The following is a 26,411-nucleotide window of genomic DNA, read 5'->3' on the forward strand; positions in this document are numbered from 1 at the left end:
AAAACAATTAATGCATTCCAGAATCAGTGGTGTAATGTTAGTTTTGGAAAACTCAAGTTTTCTTAAGTCGAACAGCTTGTTCCTTTCATTTTCAATATCACATCGTGTTAAACTAATGCATATATTAACAAAAATTATCCCAAATTTAGAGTTCGGTGCAAAATTTTGAAATAGACATCGCAAAGATTCATTAAGTTATGTATATGCAATGTCATTCTACATAATAACATCTCTATAATACAGTGATATGAATTCAGAAAACGAACCCATTAGCACGGAGAGAGAGAGAGAGGCATAAATCCAGAATCTTGGTGTCTCCCGAGGATTAGTCTTTGCAGTTGACTCTGCTACTCACTTGCTCAAACCTCTATATCTGAGAATAATGTAACACACCTTCAGTAACTTCTAGTGTAACCTCCCATGTTGTGTGAATTGGCCTGTAAGTTTGCCATCCCGAGCTGCCCTCGCATTCCGTCTCTCGAGTACTGCTGCCACAAGAGCTGCTCGTCAACCAAATGCCTCTGCTTCTTCTCCAGATCCGACATCTGCACGTATGGTGGTGGAGCAACGGTAAGCGATGCTGCAAAGGGATCGACGAAATTGCGGGTCGCCCCACCAACTGGAGCAGGCGGTGCAGGCAAAGCCAGCATCGCCGGCTGGCCAGCTGGCCTGACCGTGACACTACTCGCACTCCCATTGCCTGCATATGCTGCACTAGTTCTAGCCGCGGCGGCTGTTGCTCCATGCTGATACATTCCGTTGAACGACCACATATCCAGACCACCAGCTAGTGTCGTCTTTTGATTTGACAAACTGCTTGCCGATTGCACAAGCGAGGATTCCCAATCTGCCGTATCATTACCGAATGCCTCCCATTTGGGTGCCGGGTCAGGACCGACCGGCGGTGCGTCGCCATCGAATAATGCCCATGCCATTTTATCTCCGTGTTCTGCGGGGGCCGCCGCGTTGTCTCCTAGATTCAGCAGGTCGGCTTGTTGCTGTGCGTCCTCTTTCTTCGGTTCTTCCTTCTCCGCAACAGCCGGTTCGCTCAATCCCTCCGGCGGAGGCAGCGCCTTGATTGAATTCATGTCTGGTTCACTTGCTTCTGCTTCGACTGTTTCTTGCACAATAACATTCTTTGGCTTTGCATTTGGCGCTCTCTCACCTTTTGCTACGGCTGCTTTGTCCCGAATGACATCGTCCATCAGATCAAGTTTCTTCTGTGTAATTCTCTCGATTTCAGGGTACTCGGAAGTACGGGCAATGCCGACGTTCTTGCACCAAGTGTAAAATGCCTCGAGTGCGTCGAATTGCTTACCCATTCTCGAGAAGATCTCATATGCCTTCACGCAATCTGCGATCTCCATCTCTGTGAATCTATCAACTAGTATAGCCATGATCTCCATCATTTCATAGTAGAGTTGGAAGCTTTCTTTTACTATTGGGTATAGGGCCACAAAAATCACTCTGTCGTTCTTCGCTCGACCTGTTCCATTCAAAAAAGATTGCAATTGACCGATATCGACATCGGCATTGATTAAACGGGGTAATTCATTATAGCAAATTCAAAACTGCTCCATATTCTTCGTGAATGTACTGCAATTTCTATCAAGGAAGTCACATCCTCTTATTTGCATACCCCATAATTTTTCAACATGGAGAAAGTTTCTAAATGATGTAAGGTGTATAACTCTTTGATGGTCTAGTGATACTAGGTCTAATTCCTTAAAAGCCCTCAAATTTAGGTTTAGTTTCAATTCTATCCCAAACTTCTTTTTCCCCTTAAAAAAGATCGGAACTTTAGATTCAATCCCAAATCTGTTCTACACTTCTTTTTTTGTCTATAAAAATCATTAATTTTAACTCTAATTCCAAATTTGTCCCGAATTTTTTAGTTTAACTTTGAATCTCCCTGCGTTGACTCCCATTTCCATATTGATAACAAATCCTCCTTAGTGAGGCGATGAAACAAAACCATTCATTTATGCGAAAAATTAAGGAAAGTAGGGATTACTACCAATGATTTTTGAGGAATAATGAAGGCAAATTTAACACTTGAGTTAAAATCGATCATATTTTCTAGACAAAAAGAAGGTTCAGGGTAGACTTAGGATTGGAGTTAAAATTGGAGTTTTTTTATACATAAAAACATCTGTATTCCAATTCTTTTTTAATCGCCAAGATCTTTTTTGGTTTTTTTTTTTTTTTTGTCTATAAGTATTCGATGAGGGTTGCATTTGATGGTGGACCAACCTGTTGGCTTGCACGCCAAGAACCGTTCGAGTAGCTGCTGAAAATGCTGCATCTTGGAAAACATCTGGTCACATTTCATCTCTGGAACCGGCGTGTTCTTGATGCTGGCTTGCCCGTCTTCCTCCTCTTCTTCATCAAGGCCGTACTTTCCGCGTTTCCGCCGCCGCCCCAGCATCTTGTATTCCAGCTGCTCGTCGAGGTACAATGCATACGTCCGGACGAACGCCGAGAAGTCCCAGGAATTGGACCGCGATGCGTCGCGGAAGTCGGACATGTTGAGGAAGCGGGTCCCGCGCCTCATGGCGAAGAAGATCTCCTCCTCATACGCGGGGTCGCCCTTTGTCAGGAGCCTCTGGATCAGGATGAGCGTCTTGAGCGCAACGGTCCAGTTCCGGGTCTTGTTGAGGCGCTTTGACAGGGTGTCGATGCACGCGCTTATGGACGACCGGGAGTAGCATGTCAGGCTGATGATCTCCAGGATGTACTTCTCCTCTGCCGGGAAATCGTCGTGCCGGGTCGCCTTCACTATCGCGATTTCCAGGTCGGAGTGCGAGCTCCTGCCAGGACCGACCTTCGCCAGGCCGATGCTGGTCTGGTCTTTGACAGCTCCAAGGGCTCGCCTCAGCTTGCTTGAACCCATGGATTGTGCAAAAGGATTGACAAAGAGACGCTCTCACCAAGTGCTATTGTCTGGGAACCTGATGAAGAAAAGCATTTCATGTCATGCGCAGGCAATACATCTTGGAAGGCGAAAGATCAAATGCTAAATGAACTTGAGCAGTTTTGAGGACCGAAGCACCAACCCCGTTTGCGAATTTCCAAAGCGCGATTCACCCGTTTGCTGGATCTTAGCGTCGAGACGGAAGGCAGAAGATGACAGCAGACAGAAGTCCTCTTGTACTCACTTGAAAATGGATCGATTTCGGCAAGACAAACGCGGAAAACTGAATGGTAAATCTCTAGATGTCTGAGAGGAAGCACAAGAAGAGAGGAAAGGAAAGACGGGTCGTGGCCTTTCCTCTCTTCTCTGCGTTTCTCTTCCTCTCTCTCCCTCTCCCTCTCGCTCCACCACCTGTTTCTCTCTCTAGATCTGCGTCTTGTCTCTGTTAAGTCTCTTGCCATGTCAGGTTTCAGGCAACGGATTCTCTGACTTCTCCTTCTCCATCGACCATGCATTGGGCGCGAAACGGGCCTCGAAGCTCGGACGTTGCGATGATGGGGGAGGGCGTTGTGCCAACGACGAGCGGAGATGTGTCTGTCAGATAAGCCAAAGATAGTACGTTGAATTTGACTAGGATTGGGAGGTTCTTGTAGACTATTTGTCTTTGTGCCTTCTGTTTTTTTCAGATGTAAAAGTCAATTGTTGAGATGATTTTTTAAAAAGTTTTCTCATATTTCCTGGCTGAGGGCATGCAGAGCCTTGTGCATTATTGCTAGTTGTGTCATGTAGGATGATCAGCATTCACGTTAGCTATTTCAGGTAAAGTAGGCCGATATGATCATATTGATAAGTTGTTAAAAAATTTGAGATTAAATTGATCAAACTAAAAAAAAATTTAAAATTTAGTTGACATTCATATAATAAGTGAAGAATTTTTTTGGTAATTTTTTCATCAATCATTTGTACACTGAGGGTTCTTTGTATGCTCTCGTAACATTGGTACTGTGTAGTCATCCACCCAAGGAATCATCAAAAAATTGTCTAAACAATCAAAGATTGATTATATGGAAGGCACTTCGAGAACACTTAAAAATCCGTACAAAAGTTACAATTTTGGAACGCGGTGAACTTTGTTAACATTATGTCTTCAAAAATGGGACAATTAGTCCAAATGATCTAGGACAACCTATTCATTAAGACCAAGAAATGCACAAGTAAGGTAAGATATGATTTTGAGGGTTAGTTAAAAGATCTGCAAACCCGCCTGATCTCTCCATTTGAACCCGTCTTGACACCGATCTGACCCATTTTTACCATTGATTCGACGAAATCCGCTTCGAAGGGAGGCCCGAAGATCGGGTTGAAGAGACCCACGTAAGATTCGATCACGCTCCGCGTCACCGGGTCGTCATTTAGCTTCGCGTCCGACTCCAAAACGGCCCATCCGCTCCTGATGTTCCGGAGGATCTGGTCGTCGAATGTCTGCTCGCTGCCGTGATCGATTGGCATCCGCACATTCACGCCGCCGTTCTGCGGGCACATTGACTTTATCTCCGGCAAGAAGTCGGGGTTGATCGAAGGGTCCGATCCGCCGCCGGGCATGAAGTTGTACAGACGGTCCGTCATGAAGAAGCATGCGGTGGTTCTGATGGTATGCGCGGCTGCAACATGAAAATTGGAAGTGAATATCAGAGATTCACAAATTTGTTTTCTTAACTAATCAGTCCTATTAGACACTTAAAAACAAGCGACCCTGTTTCATTCAATAAACGAAGTCCGCTTAGGTTTACTGGAATAATCTCAAGTTGGTTCATGGTTCAGGAGAAATCAATGTGGAGTTCAAGCCATTGCCATTGTTACTATCTCTTAATTCTTTAGGATTCGATATTCATTTAATACCGAATACCTAAAAAAATATTCACATATAACACCATATGAACTTTTAAAATTATATTAAAAATATTTATATTTAAAAAAATGAAGTTATAAGTACATGCTTAGCTTAAGGAAAGAAATTATTGATGATATATGGAAGCAAGGGAGACCACATAACACGGCCATTATATCAATTAGGGATAAATATGATTTTGGGGTAGAACCTAAAATCTAAGAACCGAACCAATGGTAACATGTTCGATTCTAGATTTCAAAGTATGTAAGGTAGGTTTCAGGTTTCAAAATTGAAAATAATGTTTCAATGAGTAGGTCCTAAATTCTAGGTTAATGAAACTTAGAACCTTAAACCTTGGAATCCAAAATAAATTTCTATGTTTTTCTTGGCTATGTTTTCGCACAATCTTGTAGTATTCTATGGCATTCGATTATGAGTGTATAATATGGGCTCACTAGTCCGAGCTTCTATTTTATGGTTAAAACATTTACTTTATTAATATTTCATATTTTTCGTGTATCCAAATATAAATTATGATAAATAGATTGTGGCAACAATTGACTATTGCTAAAAGTGATAATTTATTGTAATTATCCAATTAATAATAAAGGTGAAACTTATGTAGATCTTGGAACTGACTTTAGAATCTATGATAAGATAGGTTCTAGGTTCCAAAGTCCCCATGATAGATTTTAAGTCTAGAAAATGAGAAATCTATTTAAATGGATATGTTCCAAATTCTAGGTTTCAAGTGGAACTTGTATGGAGCTTGGAACCGCTCATCTCTAATATTAATTCCTATAAGATAATTACCAAAAAAAATATGTGGATGTCAATCTAGCCTTAAACTTTTCAATTTAGTCAACTTAGTAATAAACCTTTAGACAATTTGTTAATTTAGTCATTCCGGCCAATTTTGGTTGGAAATTACCAACATAAATGACAATTGTCTTACATGCCACAATTGGCACTAACATAGATGATTTTTGCAGTGTTTTGGATTTTTTTTTTAATATTTGATAGCAAGGCCGTAAGAAAGAGAAAGAAACCAAAAAAAAAAAAAAAAGAAAAAGAAAAAAGAAATTAAAAATGCAAAATAATTGTACATGTTAGCATTAGCTGTGTCATGTAAGACCTTCGGCGTCTATATCAATAAGTTCTAGCTAAATTTGGATGGAATATTAACATATGCTTAAAAGGTTTACGATTAAATTGACCAAATTGAAAAGTTTATAATTGAATTGGTATTTGTACAATATATTCCTAACATTTTTCATAATTTTCCCCAATCCTTGTAGTCTTGGACGATTTTTAGAATTGTGAAATTGGATTACAAACCTAATTACAAAGAGTCATCGTTGAAGGATGTGTCATTGTATGTAGTTGAGAATGTGAGTAGAATAATCTGTTTCTTACCCACTAAAAACCAGCCAAACGAAATTCTAATTTTGATGCTCCAACTCCAACATGACGATTGATGACACCTTTCTCATGTTTTTTAGGCTTCCAAACCAACATCAGCTCATCAAATCAGCATGTCTACTGAGAGAGAGAGAGAGAGAGAGAGAGAGAGAGAGAGAGAGGCTGTACCGCTAAGGAGGACGAGGTCCTTTTCAGTGAGGCCTTTCTGGAAGAACTTGGACTTGAGCTGTTGGATGGAGTTGCCGACGTCCGGCATGTCCTCTGCCAGCGACACATTTGACACCCTCCCATCCCGGCGCCCCGTTGGAACTTCATAAGCAGGTCCATTTGCCTTCGCACACATTAATATTAGTGTGTTGTCAATTTGTCACATCACTTCAGAAATTCAGTTTGTAACAATTATCTGGCCATTGTACTAATTTCATACATCATTTCTATTCAGAATTCATATTCAATCACGATCCTGATTCATGAGTACACGAAAAATCTATCCTAGGCATGCTAGATAGTTGACTAATGGTACATCCATATATGATCATCCTAAACAGACGACTAACCTGTATGTGCAAATTAAGAGAACACAAATAAAAGAGAGGCGAACCATTGCGACAGCATCTCTAGCTGCTAAGGCAACGATGTCGGCGCACGAGACGACACCGGGGCAAGTGACCTCGAGGTGCTTCTTGGCTTCCTCGATCACCTCAAATCCGCCCACCCCTTGGTGCCCGAACGCATTCCTCTCCGCACTTCGCCCGTTCTCTATAAGAATTGAACCATCACATCCCTAAAAATTACATAGCATCAAAATCACAAGATCGACCTTAACAGTCTCATTCCTAGATAAAAGGGTCTTATTCAAGAGCATTTATCTATCAAGAATCTTTCAACTTTTGAAGCATTACTAGTCATGATATGAGGAAAGCAGAGCATATTGAGCGAGAGAGAGACCTCGACAAAGCAGTCATGGAAGTGAAGGCGAAGCAAGACGGCGGCCATGGTGGGGTTGGAGATGACCGCGTTTCGAACGACGGATCTCACGATGGGCTCGGCAGAAGGGCAGGTTAGGCCGTAGAAACCGAATCTGAGCTGCGCCTTACCCGTTCCCATCAAGCAACAATAAGCGAGCAGTGCAAGAACCCGTAAGAGCTCTAGATCCATGGTAGTGTGCCTGTGTTCTTATATGGCAAATATTGTACTGTGGATGAGAAGTTGAGAAAGTTCACAGGTGAGAGAAAGATGAAGAGGAAGAAGATGAAGATGAAGGGACTGAAGGAGAGAGAGAGAGAGAGAGAGAGAGAGAGGTGCGTTTGGGAACCACTTCCCAAAGCCCCTTGGGGGTCCAAAGCCCTTTGGGCAAAAAAAAGGGTGTTTGGGAAAAAAATTTGGATGAGACTTGGGCAAAATGCTAGCATTTTTAAGGCTGAAAGCCCAAGGCAGGTCACCTGCCTTGGGCTTTCAACTTTCTCGGCATGCCCACGCGATATTGTTCACTTTTTTTTTATTTCCAAAATTATCCTCATGAATTTTTTGCTTTTCCGGTTCGTGTCCTTGGATGAAACACTGCTACAGGGACGTCGCAACCTAGGCGATCATCGTCGGAGAGTCGGACGACCTCCGCGAGTTGCGGCGTTGCCGGCGACCGTCGCTTGCCGCACTGTGACCTCCGCGCGGAGCTCGCCGGGGCCGCGCGACCCATTTGGTCGCAGGTCTGGTGGTCGTGACCAAATCTGGTGCCGGAGGCTCGAGTGGCGACCAGATTTGGGTTGCGCGACCTCGCCGCCCCCGAATTTGGGTCGCGGCGGCGTCGCGCGACCTCCCGCGACCCCGTCGCAACCCAGATCCAGGGCGGCCAGGTCCTCCCGCGACCTCGACGCCTCGGATCTAGGTCGCCGGAGGTCGAGGCGGCTTCGCGCGACCTCGCTGCCCCAGATCCGGCGTCGCCGGAGGTCGAGGCCGCGTCACGCAACGCGCGCGACCTCGCCGCCCCAGATCCGCGGTCGTCGACGGTCGCCGGAGGTCGCCGACGGCCGCTGCCCTTGCCGGTCAATTTTTGTTTTTAATTTTTCTTTTAATAATTTCTTTTACCACAAAACTCATTTGTAAATGTAATTCCCCAAACACTATTTTGCTCAAAGCACTTCACAAAGAGCTTTCAAAGTACAATTTACTAAACACAGTTTGCATTTTGAAAAACACATTTAAGTCAAAGGTCTTTGGATTTTCCAAAAGGCTTTCTCCAAAAGTGATTCCCAAACACACTCGTAATGAGGAGCATACAGAGATATAAGGCAGTTCAAGAGCTGACAACGTTGGTGTCCTGGAGCAATGTGGCAACCAAGTTGCATGGCACTTTGTCACCTTCCTCTTTTTCTGCTTTTTCTGCTTCTCCCGTAGCGCTTTTCATCTGACTTTCCAGGGAGAAAGACAGGGTTTTACTGGCTTTGTCCCAAGGGGACATAAAAGGTCGAAGGAACTTATCGAGAGGCTCGATAAACTATTTCTTTTTCCAACGTGCATTCCTTGTCTACAAACAATTTGAAATTTCTCAACCTTTTGAGAACTTTTTTGAGAAAGGTCCGGGTCAAATAGAAATGATTTGAAGCACTTCTTTTTTTTATTTATGTACCATTTCAAAAATCTAGCAGGCAAGGGAGGAAGACATATATACAATTTCAAGCGAGTAAATAGAATTTCATACTCAATTTCATGAATATATATTGAAATCTATGGAAAGCTGTTTCATATATACGACTCGGAGGGAGATCTCTCTTTCATATTTTCCATCGGTACAATGGAAGCGTTCTCATGTCAAAGCGTGTTTACAATCAGTTCAAATGTGTAAATCGAATGCCCATGCAATTTGTGTGGATTCAAACAGACCGGAAAACACAACATCAGAGTAATCTCTTATGACCAGATGAACTTTCATTGATCAACAATTGGAAAATGAGACTACTTGCTATCCGGTGATTTAAACTACTAGTTCTAGAGGAACACAACCATTTTGTTCATATCAGAAATCATACATGCATAGGTTCTTCAAGACTCAGATTAATGATCGCTTGGATTGCAACTTACTGAGATGAACAAATTTTGAGTGCCAAGGATACATGTAAACTAAAATGGGATCAGTGTGGAAGGCAGTGTCGTCTCTTTCATATTTGAGAAGGAACAAAATGCATCAGTAAATTGGATTGCTAAAACTGACGAGAGGGCTCTGCATCGTAAGTTCATAAACTTCACTCCCTCGTCAATAAATCTCTCTCTCTAGCCTAATAGCCTGTTAAATTCTGCTTTCAGGAGGACTCCACTACACATATTTCCCTCTATACTTCGGCTTTGTTTCTTTACTAACTTTGGTGTCGCCCTCTGCAACGCATACCGACTCACCAGGGCTAAGAACTGCAGAATGAAGATTACCGTCTTCCATCCACTTTAGGTGGTTTTCCTTGAACTCCAGATGTTTAAGCCTAGCCGCTTCTTCGATTTCCTTGGTGTAAGGACCTCGCTTCACCATTGTGAGTAAAACCCGGCTATGTCGTGAACTTAATATCTGTTCCGATGCTGAAAACCAATACGAAACAAGGGTGCTCGGGGAAATGGTTTTCTGCGGACTCGTCTTCTCTCAAAACGGGATAAAAGAACACTAGCCTGCCATTGAGTACGAGCATTTTAGCAGCAAGAGCTGCTCGTCAACCAAATGCCTCTGCTTCTTCTCCAGATCCGACACCTGCACGCATGGCGGTGGAGCAACGGTAAGCGATGCTGCAAAGGGATCGGCGAAATTGGAGGTCGCCCCACCCACTGGAGCCGGCGGCGCAGGCAAAGCCAGCATCGCCGGCTGGCCAGCTGGCCTGACCGTGACACTACTCGCACTCCCATTGCCCGCATATGCTGCACTAGTTCTAGCCCCGGCGGCTGTTGCTCCATGCTGATTCATTCCGTTGAACGACCACATATCCAGACCTTCCAGCTAGTGTCGTCTTTTGATTTGACAAACTGCTTGCCGATTGCACAAGCGGGGATTCCCAATCTGCCGTATCATTACCGAATGCCTCCCATTTGGGTGCCGGGTCAGGACCGACCGGCAGTGCGTCGCCATCGAATAATGTCCATGCCATTTTATCTCCGTGTTCTGCGGGAGCCGCCGCGTTGTCTCCTAGATTTAGCAGGTCGGCTTGTTGCTGTGTGTCCTCTTTCTTCGGTTCTTCCTTCTCCGCAACAGCCGATTCGCTCAATCCCTCCGGCGGTGGCGGCATCGCCTTGACTGAATTCATGTCTGGTTCACTTGCTTCTGCTTCGACTGTTTCTTGCACAATAACATTCTTTGGCTTTGCATTTGGCGCTCTCCAACCTTTCGCTACGGCTACTTTGTCCCGAATGACACGTTCCATTAGATCAAGTTTCTTGTGTGTAATTCTCTCGATTTCAGGGTACTCGGAAGTACGGGCGATGCCGACGTTCTTGCACCAAGCGTAAAAATCCTCGAGCGCGTAGAATTGCATCTGTACTCTCAAGAAGATGTCATATGCCTTCGCACAATCTGCGATCTCCATCTCTGTGAATCTATCAAATAGTATCACCATGATCTCCGTCATTTCAAAGTAGAGTTGGAAGCTTTCTTTTACTATTGCGTATAGGGCCACAAAAATCACTCTGTCGTTCTTCACTCGACCTGTTCCATTTGAAAAAGATTGAACATGACCAATATCGACATCGGTATTGATTAAGCAGGGTAATTCTTTGTAGCAAATTCAGAACTGCTCCATATGATTGGTGAATGTACTGCAATTTCTATCAAGGAAGTCACATCCACCGACTAGTTCAAGCTGCTACTTGCATACCCCATAATTTTTTTAACATGCAGAAAGTTTCTAAATGATGTAAGGTGTATAGCTCTCTTTCATAGTCTACTGATACTAGGCCAAAGATTCTAAATGATGTAAGGTGTATAACTCTCTTTCACAGTCTAGTGATACTAGGCCTAATTCCTTAAAAGTCCTCAAATTTAGGTTTAGTTCCAATTCTGTCCTAGACTTCTTTTTCCCCTTAAAAAAAGATCCAAACTTTAGATCCGATCCCAAATATACTCTGCACCTTTTTTTTTGTCTATAAGAATCATTAATTTTAACTCTAACTTCAAATTTATCCCGAATTTTTTTGTTTGACTTTGAATCTTCCCCTGTTGACCCCTAATCCAAAAATCGTCACGTGAAATTTCCATATCGTTAACAAATCCTCATTAGTGAGGTGCTGAAACAAAACCATTTGTTTATATGAAAAATTGAGGAAATTAGGGATTACTCCCGATGATTTTTGAGGAATAATGAAGGCAAATTTAACACTTTAGTCAAAATCGATCATATTTTCTAGACAAAAAGAAGGGTCAAGGTAGACTTAGGATTGGAGTTAAAATTGGAGTTTTTTTATACTTAAAAACATCTGTATTCCAATTCTCTTTTAATTGGCAAGAATTTTTTATTTTTTTGTTTTGGGTCTATAAGTATTCAATGAGGGTTGCATTTGATGGTGGACCAACCTGTTGGCTTGCACGCCAAGAACCGTCGGAATAGCTGTTGAAAATGCTGCATCTTGGAAAACATCAGGTCATATTTCATCTCTCGAACCGGCGTGATCTTGGTGCTGCCTTGCCCGTCTTCCTCCCCTTCTTCATCAAGGCCGCACTTTCCGCCTTTCCGCCGCCGACCCAGCATCCTGTAATCCAGCTGCTCGTCGAGGTACGATGCGTACGTCCGGACGAACGCCGAGAAGTCCAAGGAGTTGGACCGCGACGCGTCACGGAAGTCGGACATGTTGAGGAAGCGGGTCCCCCGCCTTGTGGCGAAGAAGATCTCCTCCTCGTACACGAGGTCACCCTTGGACAGGAGCCTCTGGATCAGGATGAGCGTCTTGAGCGCGACGGTCCAGTTCCGGGTCTTGTTGAGGCGCTTCGACAAGGTGTCGATGCACGCGCTTATGGACGAGCGGGAGTTGCATGTCAGGCTGATGATCTCCTGGATGTGCTGCTCCTCCGCCGGGAAATCGTCGTGCCGGGTCGCCTTCACTATCGCGATTTCCAGGTCGGAGTGCGAGCTCCTGCCGGGACCGACCTTCGCCAGGCCGATGCTGGTCTGGTCTTTGACAGCTCCAAGGGCTCTCCTCAGCTTGCTTGAACCCATGGATCGTGCAAAAGGATGGACAAAGAGACGGTCTCACCAAGCGCTATTATTGTGTGGGAACCTGATGAAGAAAAGCATTTCATGTCATGCGCAGGCAATACATCTCGGAAGGCGAAAGATCAAATGCTAAATGAACTCGAGCAGTTTTGAGGACCGACGCACCAACCCCGTTTGCGAATTTCCAAAGCGGGATTCACCCGTTTGCCGGATCTTAGCGTCGAGACGGAAGGCAGAAGATGACAGCAGACAGAAGTCCTCGTGTACTCACTTGAAAATGGATCGATTACGGCAAGATAAACGCGGAAAACTGAATGGTAAATCTCTAGATGTCTGAGAGGAAGCACAAGAAGAGAGGAAAGGAAAGATGGGTCGTGGCCTTTCCTCTCTTATTTGCGTTTCTCTTCCTCTCTCTCCCTCTCCCTCTCCCTCTCCCTCTCGCTCCACCACCTGTTTCTCTCTCTAAATCTGCGTCTTGTCTCTGTTAATTCTATTGCCATGTCTGGTTTCAGGCAACAGATTCTCTGCCTTCTCCTTCTGCATCGACCATGCATTGGCCGCGAAACGGGCCTCGAAGCTCGGACGTTGCGATGGGTGGGGGACGGGCGTTGTGCCAACGACGAGCGGAGATGTGTCTGTCAGATAAGCCAAAGCTAGTACGTTGAATTTGACTAGGAGAGGAAGGTTCCTATAGACTATTTGTCTTCATGCCTACTATTTTTTTCAGATGTAAGTCAATCGTTGGGATGATTTTTTAAGAACTTTTATGATATTTCCTGGCGAGGAGGGCATGCAGAACCTCGTCCACTGACCATCGAGGACTCTCATCAGTGAAAAAAGAGAAGAAAATAATGTAATATAAAAAAATTCAGAATCTTTTTGAAAAACTACAAATATTATCTGCATTATTACTAATTGTGTTATGTTGAAAAGCCAACGTTTACGTTAGCAATTTCGGGTAAAATAGGCCGATAGGATTATATTGATAAGTTGTTAAAAATTTGAGACTAAATTGATTTTAAAATTTATTGACATTCATATAATAAGTGAAGAATTTTTATGGTAATTTTTTCGTCAATCATTTGTACATCGAGGGTTCTTTGTATGCTCTCGTAACATTGGCACTAGGTAGTTATCCACCCAAGGAATCATCAAAAAAATGTCTAAACAATCTAAGATTGATTATATGGATAGCCACGATGTGGACGTACTTCGAGAACACTTAAAAATCCATACAAAAGTTACAATTTTGGAACGCGGTGAACTTTGTTAACATTATGTCTTCAAAAATGGGGCAATTAGTCCAAATGATCTAGGACAACCTATTCATTGAGACCAAGAAATGCACAAGGTAAGATATGATTTTGAGGGTTAGTTAAAAGATCTGCAAACCCGCCTGATCTCTCCATTTGAACCCGTCTTGACACCGATCTGACCCATTTTTACCATTGATTCGACGAAATCCGCTTCAAAGGAGGGCCCGAAGATCGGGTTGAAGAGACCCATGTAAGATTCAATCACGCTTCGTGTCACCGGGTCGTCATTTAGCTTCGCGTCCGACTCCAAAACGGCCGATCCGCTCCTGATGTTCCGGAGGATCTGGTCGTCGAATGTCTGCTCGCTGCCGTGGTCAATTGGTATCCGCACATTCACGTCGCCGTTCTGCGGGCACATTGACTTTAGCTCCGGCAAGAAGTCGGGGTTGATCGAAGGGTCCGATCTGCCGCCGGGCATGAAGTTGTACAGACGGTCCGTCATGAAGAAGCATGCAGTGGTTCCGATTGTATGCGCGGCTGAAACATGAAATTGAAAGTGATGTTATGCATGCTAGAGATTTACAAGTTTGTTTTCTTCACTAATCAGTTCTATTAGACACTTAAAACAAGCGACCCTGTTTCATTCAATAAACGAAGTCCGCTTAGATTTACTTAATAATCTCAAGTTGGTTCATGGTTCAGGAGAAATCAATGTGGAGTTCAAGCCATTGGCATTGTTACTATCTCTTTATTCTTTAGGATTCGATATTCATTTAATAACGAATACCTAAAAATATTCATATATAACACCGTACGAACTTTTAAAATTATGAAAAAAATATTTATATTTTTAAAAATGAAATTATAAGTACATTCTTAGCTTAAGGAAAGAATTTTTTGATGAAGTAAGAGAGACCACTTAACACAGGCATCGTATCAATTAGGGTTGAGCATGGTTTCCAGACTAGAACTTGAAATCTAAGAACCGGACTGGTTAGAAATTGTTCGTTTCTAAATTCCAAGGTATGTAGGATAAGTACAAGTTCCAAAAATTGAAGAATCTATTTTAATGAGCAGGTTCTAGGTTCTAAATTGGAGGAACCTAGAACTTGAAACCTAAAACTTATAACCTAGAATCTATAATAAGTTTTTTTGTATTTTCTTAGTTTATGTCTTTGTGCGATATTGTTGTATTACGTGGCGTTCGATGATGGTTGTATAATCGGGCTTTCATTTCATAACACTTTTAGTTTGTTAATATTTCATATTTTTCGTGTGTGTAAATGATGGTTATGGTCATTGGATTGTAATAGCAATTGATGGTTATTAAAGGTGATAATTCATTGTACTCATTTAATTAATAACAAAGGTGAAACCTAAGTAGACTCTGAAAGTGACCCTAAAACTTGTGACATGGTAGGTTTTAGGTTTTAGGGTATGCAAAATAGATTCCATGCTTTAGAAAATGATGAACTTGTTCCAACGGGTAAGTTTTAGATTCCTAGATAGAACATGTATAGAATTTAGAACACTTGTCTATATTATCAATCCCTATAGGATAATTATCAAAAAATTCATAAACATATTGAGTAGATGTCAATTTAGTCCTAAATTTTTCAATTTGATTAATTTAATTGTAAACATTTAAACAATTTATTAATTTAATCATTTCAGCTAATTTTGGTTTGCAATCACTAGCATAGATTCAAGTCATCTTACATGTCATGATTGGCACTAACATGAACAATTTTTGTAATTTTTTTTTTTTTTTTTGAATTGATGGCGAGTCACAAGAAAGGAAAAAAAAAAAAAAAGAAAAAAAAAAGAGCAAAACATTTATATGTCAGCGTTGCCCATGTCATGTAAGGCATCTATTCAATGAGTTCCAACCAAAATTGGATGGCAAATTAACAAATAATTCAAAGGCCTATGGCTAAATTGGCCAAACTGAAAATTTTATAATTAAATTGATATTAGTACAATATGTTCAGATCGTTTTTTTGTAATTTTCCCCAATCCTTGTAGTCTTGAATGAATTTTAGAACTGTGAACTTGGATTACAAGTCTAATTACAAAGAATCATCATTGAAGGATGTGTCATTAAATGTAATTGAGAATGTGAGAGCAGAATTATCTGTTCCTTACCCATCAAAAACCAGCTAAACGAAATTCTAATTTTGATGCTCCGACTCCAACATGACGATTGATGACAACTCTTTCATGTTATTTAGGCTTCCAAACCAACATCAGCTCACCAAGTCAGCATGACTACTTGGAGGGAGAGAGAGAGAGGGGAGGGAGGGAGAGAGAGAGTGGTAGAGAGAGAGAGGGGCTGTACCGCTTAGGAGGACGAGGTCCTTTTCGGTGAGGCCTTTCTGGAAGAACTTGGACTTAAGCTGTTGGATGGAGTCGCCGACGTCCGGCATGTCCTCGGCCAGCGACACATTTGACACCCTCCCATCCCGGCGCCCAGTCGGAACCTCATAATCAGGCCCATTTGCCTTCACACACATTAATATTAGTGTGTTGTCAATTTGTCATGTCACTTCATAAATTCAGTTCGTAACAATTATCCGGCCATTGTACTAATTTTGCGCATCATTCTATTCGGAATTCATATTCAATCATGATACTGATTCATGAGTACACGAAAAATCCATCCTAGGCATGCTAGATAATTGACCCATGGTACATCCGTATATGATCATCCTAAACAGACGACTAACATGTATGTGCAAATCAAGAGAACACAAATAAAAGAGAGGCGAACCATTGCGACAGCATCTCTAGCTGCTAAGGCAACGATGTCGGCGCACGAGACGACACCGGGGCAAGTGACCTCGAGGTGCTTCTTGGCTTCCTCGATCACCTCAAATCCGCCCACCCCTTGGTGCCCGAACGCATTCCTCTCCGCACTTCGCCCGTTCTCTATAAGAATCGAACCATCACATCCCTAAAAGATACATAGCATCAAAATCACAAGATCGACCTTAACAGTCTCATTCCTAGATAAAAGGGTCTTATTCAAGAGCATTTATCTATCAAGAATCTTTCAACTTTTGAAGCATTACTAGTCATGATATGAGGAAAGCAGAGCATATTGAGCGATAGAGAGACCTTGACAAAGCAGTCATGGAAGTGAAGGCGAAGCAAGACGGCGGCCATGGTGGGGTTGGAGATGACCGCATTTCGAACGACGGATCTCACGATGGGCTCGGCAGAAGGGCAGGTTTGGCCGTAGAAACCGAATCTGAGCTGCGCATTACCCGTTCCCATCAAGCAACAATAAGCGAGCAGTGCAAGAACCCGTAAGAGCTCTAGATCCATGGTAGTGTGCCTGTGTTGTTATATGGCAAATATTATACTGTGGATGAGAAGTTGAGAAAGTTCACAGGTGAGAGGAAGATGAAGAGGAAGAAGATGAAGATGAAGGGACTGAAGGAGAGAGAGAGAGAGAGAGAGAGAGAGAGAGAGAGAGAGAGAGAGGAGATGTAATGAGGAGCGGACAGAGATATAAGGCAGCTCAAGAGCTGACAACGTTGGTGTCCGAGCAATGTGGCAACCAAGTTGCATGGCACTTTGTCACCTTCCTCTTTCTCTGCTTTTTCTGCTTCTCCCGTAGCGCTTTTCATCTGACTTTCCAGGGAGAAAGACAGGGTTTTACTGGCTTTGTCCCAAGGGGACACGATAAATTAGATATAATAAAAGGTCGAAGGAACTTATCGAGAGGCTCGATAAACTATTTCTTTTTCCAACATTATCCCTGCACTAATTTGTTTCCCCAACGTGCATTCCTTGTCTACAAACAATTTGAAATTTCTCAACCTTTTGAGAACTTTTTTGAGAAAGGTCCGAGTCAAGTAGAAATGATTTGAAGCACTTCCTTTTTTATTTGTGTACCATTTCAAAAATCTAGCAGGCAAGGGAGGAAGACATATATACAATTTCAAGGGAGTAAATAGAATTTCATACTCAATTTCATGAATATATATTGAAATCTATGGAAAGCTATTTCATATATACGACTTGGAGGGAGATCTCTCTTTCATATTTTCCATCGGTACAATGGAAGCGTTCTCATGTCATAGCGTGTTTACAGCCAGGATTGCATTTCCTCATTTTGTTTTGGAGAAATCAATTCAAATGTGTAAATCGAATGCCCATGCAACTTGTGTAGATTCAGAAAGACCAGAAAACACAACATCGGAGTAATCTCTTATGACTAGATGAACTTTCATTGATCAACAATTGGAAAATGCGACTACTTGCTATCCGATGATTTAAACTACCAGTTCTAGAGGAACACAAATATTTTGTTCTTATCAGAAATCATACATGGACAGTTTCTTCAAGACTCGGATTAATGATCACTTGGACTAAGATGCACAAATTTTGAGTGCCAAAAATACATGTAAACTAAAATGGGATCAGTGTGGAAGGCAGTGTCGTCTCTTTCATATTTGAGAAGGAACAAAATGCATCAGTAAATTGGATTGCTAAAACTGACGAGAGGGCTCTGCATCGTAAGTTCATAAACTTCACTCCCTCGTCAATAAATCTCTCTCTCTAGCCTAATAGCCTATTAAATTCTGCTTTCAGGAGGACTGCACTACACATATTTCCCTCTATACTTCGGCTTTGTTTCTTTACTAACTTTGGTGTCGCCCTCTGCAACGCATACCGACTCACCAGGGCTAAAAACTGCAGAATGAAGATTACCGTCTTCCATCCACTTTAGGTGGTTTTCCTTGAACTCCAGATGTTTAAGCCTAGCCGCTTCTTCGATTTCCTTGGTGTAAGGACCTCGCTTCACCATTGTGAGTAAAGCCCGGCTATATCGTGAACTTAATATCTGTTCCGACGCTGAAACCAATACGAAACAAGGGTGCTCGGGGAAATGGTTTTCTGCGGACTCGTCTTCTCTCAAAACGGGATAAAAGAACACTAGCCTGCCATTGAGTACGTGCATTTTAGCAGCAAGAGCTGCTCGTCAACCAAATGCCTCTGCTTCTTCTCCAGATCCGACACCTGCACGCATGGCGGTGGAGCAACGGTAAGCGATGCTGCAAAGGGATCGGCGAAATTGGAGGTCGCCCCACCCACTGGAGCCGGCGGCGCAGGCAAAGCCAGCATCGCCGGCTGGCCAGCTGGCCTGACCGTGACACTACTCGCACTCCCATTGCCCGCATATGCTGCACTAGTTCTAGCCCCGGCGGCTGTTGCTCCATGCTGATTCATTCCGTTGAACGACCACATATCCAGACCACCAGCTAGTGTCGTCTTTTGATTTGACAAACTGCTTGCCGATTGCACAAGCGGGGATTCCCAATCTGCCGTATCATTACCGAATGCCTCCCATTTGGGTGCCGGGTCAGGACCGACCGGCAGTGCGTCGCCATCGAATAATGTCCATGCCATTTTATCTCCGTGTTCTGCGGGAGCCGCCGCGTTGTCTCCTAGATTTAGCAGGTCGGCTTGTTGCTGTGTGTCCTCTTTCTTCGGTTCTTCCTTCTCCGCAACAGCCGATTCGCTCAATCCCTCCGGCGGTATGGCAGCGCCGTGACTGAATTCATGTTTGGTTCACTTGCTTCTGCTTCGACTATTTCTTGCACAATAACATTCTTTGGCTTTGCATTTGGCGCTCTCCAACCTTTCGCTACGGCTACTTTGTCCCGAATGACACGTTCCATCAGATCAAGTTTCTTGTGTGTAATTCTCTCGATTTCAGGGTACTCGGAAGTACGGGCGATGCCGACGTTCTTGCACCAAGCGTAAAATTCCTCGAGCGCGTAGAATTGCTTCCGTACTCTCAAGAAGATCTCATATGCCTTCCCGCAATCTGCGAGCTCCATCTCTGTGAATCTATCAAATAGTATCACCATGATCTCCCTCATTTCACAGTAGAGTTGGAAGCTTTCTTTTACTATTGCGTATAGGGCCACAAAAATCAGTCTGTCGTTCTTCACTCGACCTGTTCCATTCGAAAAAGATTCAACATGACCGATATCAACATCGGCATTGAGTAAGCAGGGTAATTCTTTGTAGCAAATTCAAAACTGCTCCGTATTCTTGGTGAATGTACTGCAATTTCTATCAAGGAAGTCACATCCTCCGACTAGTTCAAGCTGTCTAATTGCATACCCCATAATTTTTTTAACATGCAGAAAGTTTCTAAATGATGTAAGGTGTATAACTCTCTTTCATAGTCTAGTGATACTAGGCCTAATTCCTCAAAAGCCCTCAAATTTAGGTTTTGTTTCAATTCTGTCCCAAACTTCTTTTTCCCCTTAAAAAATATCCAAACTTTAGATCTAATCCCAAATATACTCTGCACCTTTTTTTTTGTTTATAAAAATCATTAATTTTAACTCTAACTTCAAATTTATCCCGAATTTTTTTGTTTGATTTTGAATCTTTCCCCGTTGACCCCCAATCCAAAAATAGTCGCGTGACATTTCCATATCGTTAACAAATCCTCATTAGTAAGGTGCTGAAACAAAACCATTCGTTTATATAAAAAAATTGAGGAAATTAGGGATTACTACCGATGATTTTTGAGGAATAATGAAGGCAAATTTAACACTTGAGTCAAAATCGATAATATTTTCTAGACAAAAAGAAGGGTCAGGGTAGACTTAGGATTGGAGTTAAAATTGGAGTTTTTTTTATACATAAAAACATCTGTATTCCAATTCTTTTTTAATTGCCAAGATCTTTTTTTTTTTTTTGGGTCTATAAGTATTCAATGAGGGTTGCATTTGATGGTGGACCAACCTGTTGGCTTGCACGCCAAGAACCGTTGGAATAGCTGTTGAAAATGCTGCATCTTGGAAAACATCTCGTCATATTTCATCTCTCGAACCGGCGTGATCTTGGTGCTGCCTTGCCCGTCTTCCTCCTCTTCTTCATCAAGGCCGTACTTTCCGCGTGTCCGCCGACGCCCCAGCATCCTGTATTCCAGCTGCTCGTCGAGGTACATTGCGTACGTCCGGACGAACGCCGAGAAGTCCGACGAGTTGGACCCCGACGCGTCGCGGAAGTCGGACATGTTGAGGAAGCGGGTCCCCCGCCTTGTGGCGAAGAAGATCTCCTCCTCGTACACGAGGTCACCCTTGGACAGGAGCCTCTGGATCAGGATGAGCGTTTTGAGCGCGACGGTCCAGTTCCGGGTCTTGTTGAGGCGCTTGGACAAGGTGTCGATGCACGCGCTTATGGATGACCGGGAGTAGCATGTCAGGTTGATGATCTCCTGGATGTGCTTCTCCTCCGCCGGGAAATCGTCGTGCCGGGTCGCCTTCACTATCACGATTTCCAGGTCGGAGTGCGAGCTCCTGCCAGGACCGACCTTCGCCAGGCCAATGCTGGTCTGGTCTTTGACAGCTCCAAGGGCTCTCCTCAGCTTGCTTGAACCCATGGATCGTGCAAAAGGATGGACAAAGAGACGCTCTCACCAAGTGCTATTATTGTGTGGGAACCTGATGAAGAAAAGCATTTCATGTCATGCGCAGGCAATACATCTCGGAAGGCGAAAGATCAAATGCTAAATGAACTCGAGCAGTTTTGAGGACCGAAGCACCAACCCTGTTTGCGAATTTCCAAAGCGGGATTCACCCGTTTGCCGGATCTTAGCGTCGATACGGAAGGCAGAAGATGACAGCAGACAGAAGTCCTCGTGTACTCACTTGAAAATGGATCGATTACGGCAAGACAAATGGGGAAAACCGAATGGTAAATCTCTAGATGTCCGAGAGGAAGCACAAGAAGAGAGGAAAGGAAAGATGGGTCGTGGCCTTTCCTCTCTTCTCTGCGTTTCTCTTCCTCTCTCTCCCTCTCCCTCTCCCTCTCGCTCCACCACCTGTTTCTCTCTCTAGATCTGCGTCTTGTCTCTGTTAATTCTCTTGTCATGTCTGGTTTCAGGCAACAGATTCTCTGCCTTCTCCTTCTGCATCGACCATGCATTGCCCGCGAAACGGGCCTCGATGCACGGACGTTGCGATGATGGGGGAGGGCGTTGTGCCAACGACGAGCGGAGATGTGTCTGTCAGATTAGCCAAAGATAGTACGTTGAATTTGACTAGGAGTGGAAGGTTCCTATAGACTATTTGTCTTTATGCCTACCATTTTTTTCGTACGTAAGTCAATCGTTGGGATGACTTTTTAAAAACTTTTATGATATTTCCTGGCGAGGGCATGCAGAACCTCGTCCACTGACCATCGAGGACTCTCTTCAGTCAAAAAAGAGAAGAAAAAAATGTGAAATTTAAAAAATTCAGAATCTTTTCTGAAAAATTGCAAATATTATCTGTAATTGTGTCACGTAGGACGGTAACATATACGTTAGCAATTTCGGGTAAAATAGGCTGTTAGGATTATATCGATAAGTTGTTAAAAAATTTGAGATTAAATTGATCAAATTTAAAAAATTTAAAATTTAATTGACATTCATATAATAAGTGAAGAATTTTTATGGTAATTTTTTCATCAATCATTTGTACTTTATGGTCATTTTTTCATCAATCATTTGTACATTGAGGGTTCTTTATATGCTCTCATAACATTGGCACTACGTAGTTATCCACCCAAGGAATCATCAAAAAAATGTCTAAACAATCTAAGATTGATTATATGGATAGCCACGACGTGGACATACTTCGAGAACACTTAAAAATCCATACAAAAGTTACAATTTTGGAACGCGGTGAACTTTGTTAACATCAAGTCTTAAAAAAATGGGACAATTAGTCCAAATGATCTAGGACAATCTATTCATTGAGACCAATAAATGCACAAGTAAGGTAAGACATGATTTTGAGTAGTTAATTAAAAGATCGGCAAACCCGCCTGATCTCTCCATTTGAACCCGTCTTGACACCGATCTGACCCATTTTTACCATTGATTCGACGAAATCCGCTTCGAAGGAAGGCCCGAAGATCGGGTTGAAGAGACCCACGTAAGATTCGATCACGCTCCGCGTCACCGGGTCGTCATTTAGCTTCGCGTCCGACTCCAACACAGCCCATCCACTCCTGATGTTCCGGAGGATCTGGTCGTCGAATGTCTGCTCGCTGCTGTGATCGATTGGCATCCGCACATTCACGTCGCCGTTCTGCGGGCACATTGACTTTAGCTCCGGCAAGAAGTCGGGGTTGATCGAAGGGTCCGATCCGCCGCCGGGCATGAAGTTGTACAGACGGTCCGTCATGAAGAAGCATGCAGTGGTTCCGATGGTATGCGCGGCTGAGCCATGAAAATTGGAAGTGATGTTAGCATATCAGAGATTTACAAATTTGTTTTCTTAACTAATCAGTCCTATTAGACACTTAAAACAGGCGACTATGTTTCATTCAATAAACGAAAGTCGAAGTCCGCTAATCTCAAGTTGGTTCATGGTTCAGGAGAAATCAATGTGGAGTTCAAGCCGTTGGCATTGTTACTATCTCTTTATTCTTTAGGATTCGATATTCGTTTAGTACTGACTACCTAAAAAATATTCACATATAACACCATATGAAAATTTAAAATTATATTAAAAATATTTATATTTTAAAAAATGAAGTTATAAGTACATGCTTAGCTTAAGGAAAGAAATTTTTGATGATATATGGAAGCAAGAGAGACCACATAACACGGTCAATATATCAATTAGGGATAAATATGGTTTTGGGGTAGAACCTAAAATCTAAGACCCGAACCAATGGTAACATGTTCGGTTCTAGATTTCAAGATATGCAGGGTAGGTTTCAGGTTTCAAAAATTGAAAATTATGTTTTGATGAGTAGGTCCTAAATTCTAGGTTAATGAAACTTAGAACCTTAAACCCAAAACCCGAAACCAAAAACTTGGAATCCAAAATAAATTTCTATGTTTTTCTTGGTTATGTTTCCGCACAATCTAGTAATATTCTATGGCATTTGATTATGAGTGTATAATATGGGATCATTAGTCTGAGCTTCTATTTTAGGATTAAAACATTTATTTTATTAATATTTCATATTTTTCGTGTATCCAAATATAAATTATGATCAATAGATTGTGGCAACAATTGACGATTGCTAAAAGTGATAATTTATTGCAATTATCCAATTAATAATAAAGGTGAAACTTATGTAGATCTTGGAACTGACTTTAGAATCTATGATAAGATAGGTTCTAGGTTCCAAAGTCCCCATGATAGATTTTAAGTCCAGAAAATGAGAAATCTATTTAAATGGATATGTTCCAAATTCTAGGTTTCAAGTGGAACTTGTATGGAGCTTGGAACCGCAATCTCTAATATTAATTCCTATAAGATAATTACCAAAAAATATGTGGATGTCAATCTAGCCTTAAACTTTTCAATTTAGTCAACTTAGTAATAAACCTTTGGACAATTTGTTAATTTAGTCATTCCGGCAAATTTTGGTTGAAAATTACTAACATAAATGACAATTGTCTTACATGCCACAATTGGCACTAACATAGATGATTTTTGCAGTGTTTTGGATTTTTTTTTTATTTGATAGCAAGGCCGTAAGAAAGAGAAAGAAACAAAAAAAAGAAAAAGAAAAAAGAAATTAAAAATGCAAAATAATTGTACATGTTAGCGTTAGCTGTGTCATGTAGGACCTTCGGCATCTATATCAATAAGTTCTAGCTAAATTTGGATGGAATATTAACATATGCTTAAAATGTTTACGATTAAATTGACCAAATTGAAAAGTTTATAATTGAATTGGTATTTGTACAATATAATCCTAACATTTTTCATAATTTTCCCCAATCCTTGTAGTCTTGGACGATTTTTAGAATTGTGAAATTGGATTACAAGCCTAATTACAAAGAGTCATAGAAGGATGTGTCATTGTATGTAGTTGAGAATGTGAGAGTAGAATAATCTGTTTCTTACCCACTAAAAACCAGCCAAACGAAATTCTAATTTTGATGCTCCAACTCCAACATGACGATTGATGACACCTTTCTCATGTTTTTTAGGCTTCCAAACCAACTTCAGCTCATCAAATCAGCATGACTACTTAGAGAGAGAGAGAGAGAGAGAGAGAGAGAGAGAGAGAGAGAGAGGGAGAAAAGCGGGGCTGTACCGCTTAGGAGGACGAGGTCCTTTTCGGTGAGGCCTTTCTGGAAGAACTTGGACTTGAGCTGTTGGATGGAGTTGCCGACGTCCGGCATGTCCTCGGCCAGCGACACATTTGACACCCTCCCATCCCGGCGCCCCGTCGGAACCTCATAATCAGGCCCATTTGCCTTCACACACATTAATATAAGTGTGTTGTCAATTTGTCATGTCACTTCATAAATTCAATTTGTAACAATTATCCGGCCATTGTACTAATTTCGCGCATCATTCTATTCAGAATTCATATTCAATCATGATACTGATTCATGAGTATACGAAAAATCCATCCTAGGCATACTAGATAATTGACTCATGGTACATCCATATATGATCATCCTAAACAGACAACTAATATATATGTGCAAATCAAGAGAACACAAATAAAAGAGAGGCGAACCATTGCGACCGCATCTCTAGCCGCTAAGGCAACAATGTCGGCGCACGAGACGACACCGGGGCAAGTGACCTCGAGGTGCTTCTTGGCTTCCTCGATCACCTCAAATCCGCCCACCCCTTGGTGCCCGAACGCATTCCTCTCCGCACTTCGCCCGTTCTCTATAAGAATCGAACCATCACATCCCTAAAAGATACATAGCATCAAAATCACAAGATCGACCTTAATAGTCTCATTCCTAGATAAAAGGGTCTTATTCAAGAGCATTTATCTATCAAGAATCTTTCAACTTTTGAAGCATTACTAGTCTTGATATGAGGAAAGCAGCATATTGAGCGAGAGAGAAAGAGAGACCTCAACAAAGCAGTCATGGAAGTGAAGGCGAAGCAAGACGGCGGCCATGGTGGGGTTGGAGATGACCGCATTTCGAACGACGGATCTCACGATGGGCTCGGCAGAAGGGCAGGTTTGACCGTAGAAACCGAATCTGAGCTGCGCATTACCTGTTCCCATCAAGCAACAATAAACGAGTAGTGCAAGAACCCGTGAGAGCTCTAGATCCATGGTAGTGTGCTTGTGTTGTTATATGGCAAGTATTATACTGTGGATGAGAAGTTGAAAAAGTTCACAGGTGAAAGGAAGAGGAAGAAGATGAAGGGACTGAAGCGGGGGGGGAGGGAGAGAGAGAGAGAGAGAGAGAGAGAGAGAGAAGAGATGTAATGAGGAGCGGACAGAGATATAAGGCAGCTCAAGAGCTGACAACGTTGGTGTCCTGAAGCAATGTGGCAACCAAGTTGCATGGCACTTTGTCACCTTCCTCTTTCTCTGCTTTTTCTGCTTCTCCCGTAGCGCTTTTCATCTGACTTTCCAGGGAGAAAGAAAGGGTTTTACTGGCTTTGTCCCAAGGGGACATGAGAAATTAGATATAATAAAAGGTTGACGGAACTTATCGAGAGGCTCGATAAACTATTTCTTTTTCCAACATTATCCCTGCACTAATTTGTTTCCCCAACGTGCATTCCTTGTCTACAAACAATTTGAAATTTCTCAACCTTTTGAGAACTTTCTGAAAAAGGTCCGAGTCAAATAGAAATGATTTGAAGCACTTCTTTTTATTTTATTTTATTTGTGTACCATTTTGAAAACTTAGCAGGCAAAGGAGGGAAACATATATACAATTTCAATTTCATACTCGATTTCATGGATATATATTGAATTCTATGAAAAGCCGACTTGGAGGGAGA

At 42.3% G+C, this 26,411-nt stretch overlaps 4 protein-coding genes and 2 pseudogenes across 4 annotated transcripts; all 6 read right to left on the reverse strand.

The window, feature by feature from the left end:
* Window positions 1–156: 156 nt before the first annotated feature.
* LOC104452759 (putative clathrin assembly protein At1g03050) lies at window positions 157–2,893 on the reverse strand. Its single transcript, XM_010067233.3, has 2 exons — window positions 2,254–2,893; window positions 157–1,486 (listed from the first exon to the last, which is right to left on the reverse strand). Exons 1-2 carry the CDS (start codon window positions 2,891–2,893, stop codon window positions 396–398), a joined length of 1,731 nt encoding a protein of 576 aa, XP_010065535.2. The 3' UTR covers window positions 157–395.
* Window positions 2,894–4,153: 1,260 nt separating this feature from the next.
* LOC104452760 (peroxidase 43) lies at window positions 4,154–7,385 on the reverse strand. Its single transcript, XM_010067234.3, has 4 exons — window positions 7,176–7,385; window positions 6,829–7,011; window positions 6,396–6,558; window positions 4,154–4,575 (listed from the first exon to the last, which is right to left on the reverse strand). Exons 1-4 carry the CDS (start codon window positions 7,383–7,385, stop codon window positions 4,154–4,156), a joined length of 978 nt encoding a protein of 325 aa, XP_010065536.3.
* Window positions 7,386–9,537: 2,152 nt separating this feature from the next.
* LOC120295841 lies at window positions 9,538–12,406 on the reverse strand (annotated as a pseudogene).
* Window positions 12,407–13,774: 1,368 nt separating this feature from the next.
* LOC120295843 (peroxidase 43-like) lies at window positions 13,775–16,986 on the reverse strand. The gene is made up of 4 exons (XM_039317439.1): window positions 16,777–16,986; window positions 16,430–16,612; window positions 15,998–16,160; window positions 13,775–14,196 (listed from the first exon to the last, which is right to left on the reverse strand). Exons 1-4 carry the CDS (start codon window positions 16,984–16,986, stop codon window positions 13,775–13,777), a joined length of 978 nt encoding a protein of 325 aa, XP_039173373.1.
* A 1,282-nt stretch (window positions 16,987–18,268) lies between these two features.
* LOC104455039 lies at window positions 18,269–21,073 on the reverse strand (annotated as a pseudogene).
* A 1,402-nt stretch (window positions 21,074–22,475) lies between these two features.
* Window positions 22,476–26,026, reverse strand: LOC120295844 (peroxidase 43-like). The gene is made up of 5 exons (XM_039317440.1): window positions 25,981–26,026; window positions 25,522–25,670; window positions 25,171–25,353; window positions 24,739–24,901; window positions 22,476–22,897 (listed from the first exon to the last, which is right to left on the reverse strand). Exons 1-5 carry the CDS (start codon window positions 26,024–26,026, stop codon window positions 22,476–22,478), a joined length of 963 nt encoding a protein of 320 aa, XP_039173374.1.
* Between the last annotated feature and the right edge of the window lie 385 nt (window positions 26,027–26,411).

The sequence above is a fragment of the Eucalyptus grandis genome, chromosome 7 (genome assembly GCF_016545825.1).
Source record: "Eucalyptus grandis isolate ANBG69807.140 chromosome 7, ASM1654582v1, whole genome shotgun sequence".
Classification (NCBI taxonomy): Eukaryota; Viridiplantae; Streptophyta; class Magnoliopsida; order Myrtales; family Myrtaceae; genus Eucalyptus; species Eucalyptus grandis.

What these genes read in the sequence shown, in the direction of transcription:
- LOC120295844 (XM_039317440.1), bottom strand. Translation starts at nt 26,026, where the DNA reads ATGAAAAGCGCTACGGGAGAAGCAGAAAAAGCAGAGAAAGAGGAAG. An exon ending in TCCATGACTGCTTTGTTGAG is followed by an intron (nt 25,354 to 25,521) that starts GTCTCTCTTTCT and finishes TGTATCTTTTAG; the next exon opens with GGATGTGATGGTTCGATTCT. An exon ending in CTAGAGATGCGGTCGCAATG is followed by an intron (nt 24,902 to 25,170) that starts GTTCGCCTCTCT and finishes ATGTGTGTGAAG; the next exon opens with GCAAATGGGCCTGATTATGA.
- LOC120295843 (XM_039317439.1), bottom strand. Translation starts at nt 16,986, where the DNA reads ATGGATCTAGAGCTCTTACGGGTTCTTGCACTGCTCGCTTATTGTTGC. An exon ending in TCCATGACTGCTTTGTCAAG is followed by an intron (nt 16,613 to 16,776) that starts GTCTCTCTATCG and finishes TGTATCTTTTAG; the next exon opens with GGATGTGATGGTTCGATTCT. An exon ending in CTAGAGATGCTGTCGCAATG is followed by an intron (nt 16,161 to 16,429) that starts GTTCGCCTCTCT and finishes ATGTGTGTGAAG; the next exon opens with GCAAATGGGCCTGATTATGA.
- LOC104452759 (XM_010067233.3), bottom strand. Translation starts at nt 2,893, where the DNA reads ATGGGTTCAAGCAAGCTGAGGCGAGCCCTTGGAGCTGTCAAAGACCAG. An exon ending in CTTGGCGTGCAAGCCAACAG is followed by an intron (nt 1,487 to 2,253) that starts GTTGGTCCACCA and finishes TGAATGGAACAG; the next exon opens with GTCGAGCGAAGAACGACAGA.
- LOC104452760 (XM_010067234.3), bottom strand. Translation starts at nt 7,385, where the DNA reads ATGGATCTAGAGCTCTTACGGGTTCTTGCACTGCTCGCTTATTGTTGC. An exon ending in CTAGAGATGCTGTCGCAATG is followed by an intron (nt 6,559 to 6,828) that starts GTTCGCCTCTCT and finishes ATGTGTGCGAAG; the next exon opens with GCAAATGGACCTGCTTATGA. An exon ending in GGACCTCGTCCTCCTTAGCG is followed by an intron (nt 4,576 to 6,395) that starts GTACAGCCTCTC and finishes TTCATGTTGCAG; the next exon opens with CCGCGCATACCATCAGAACC.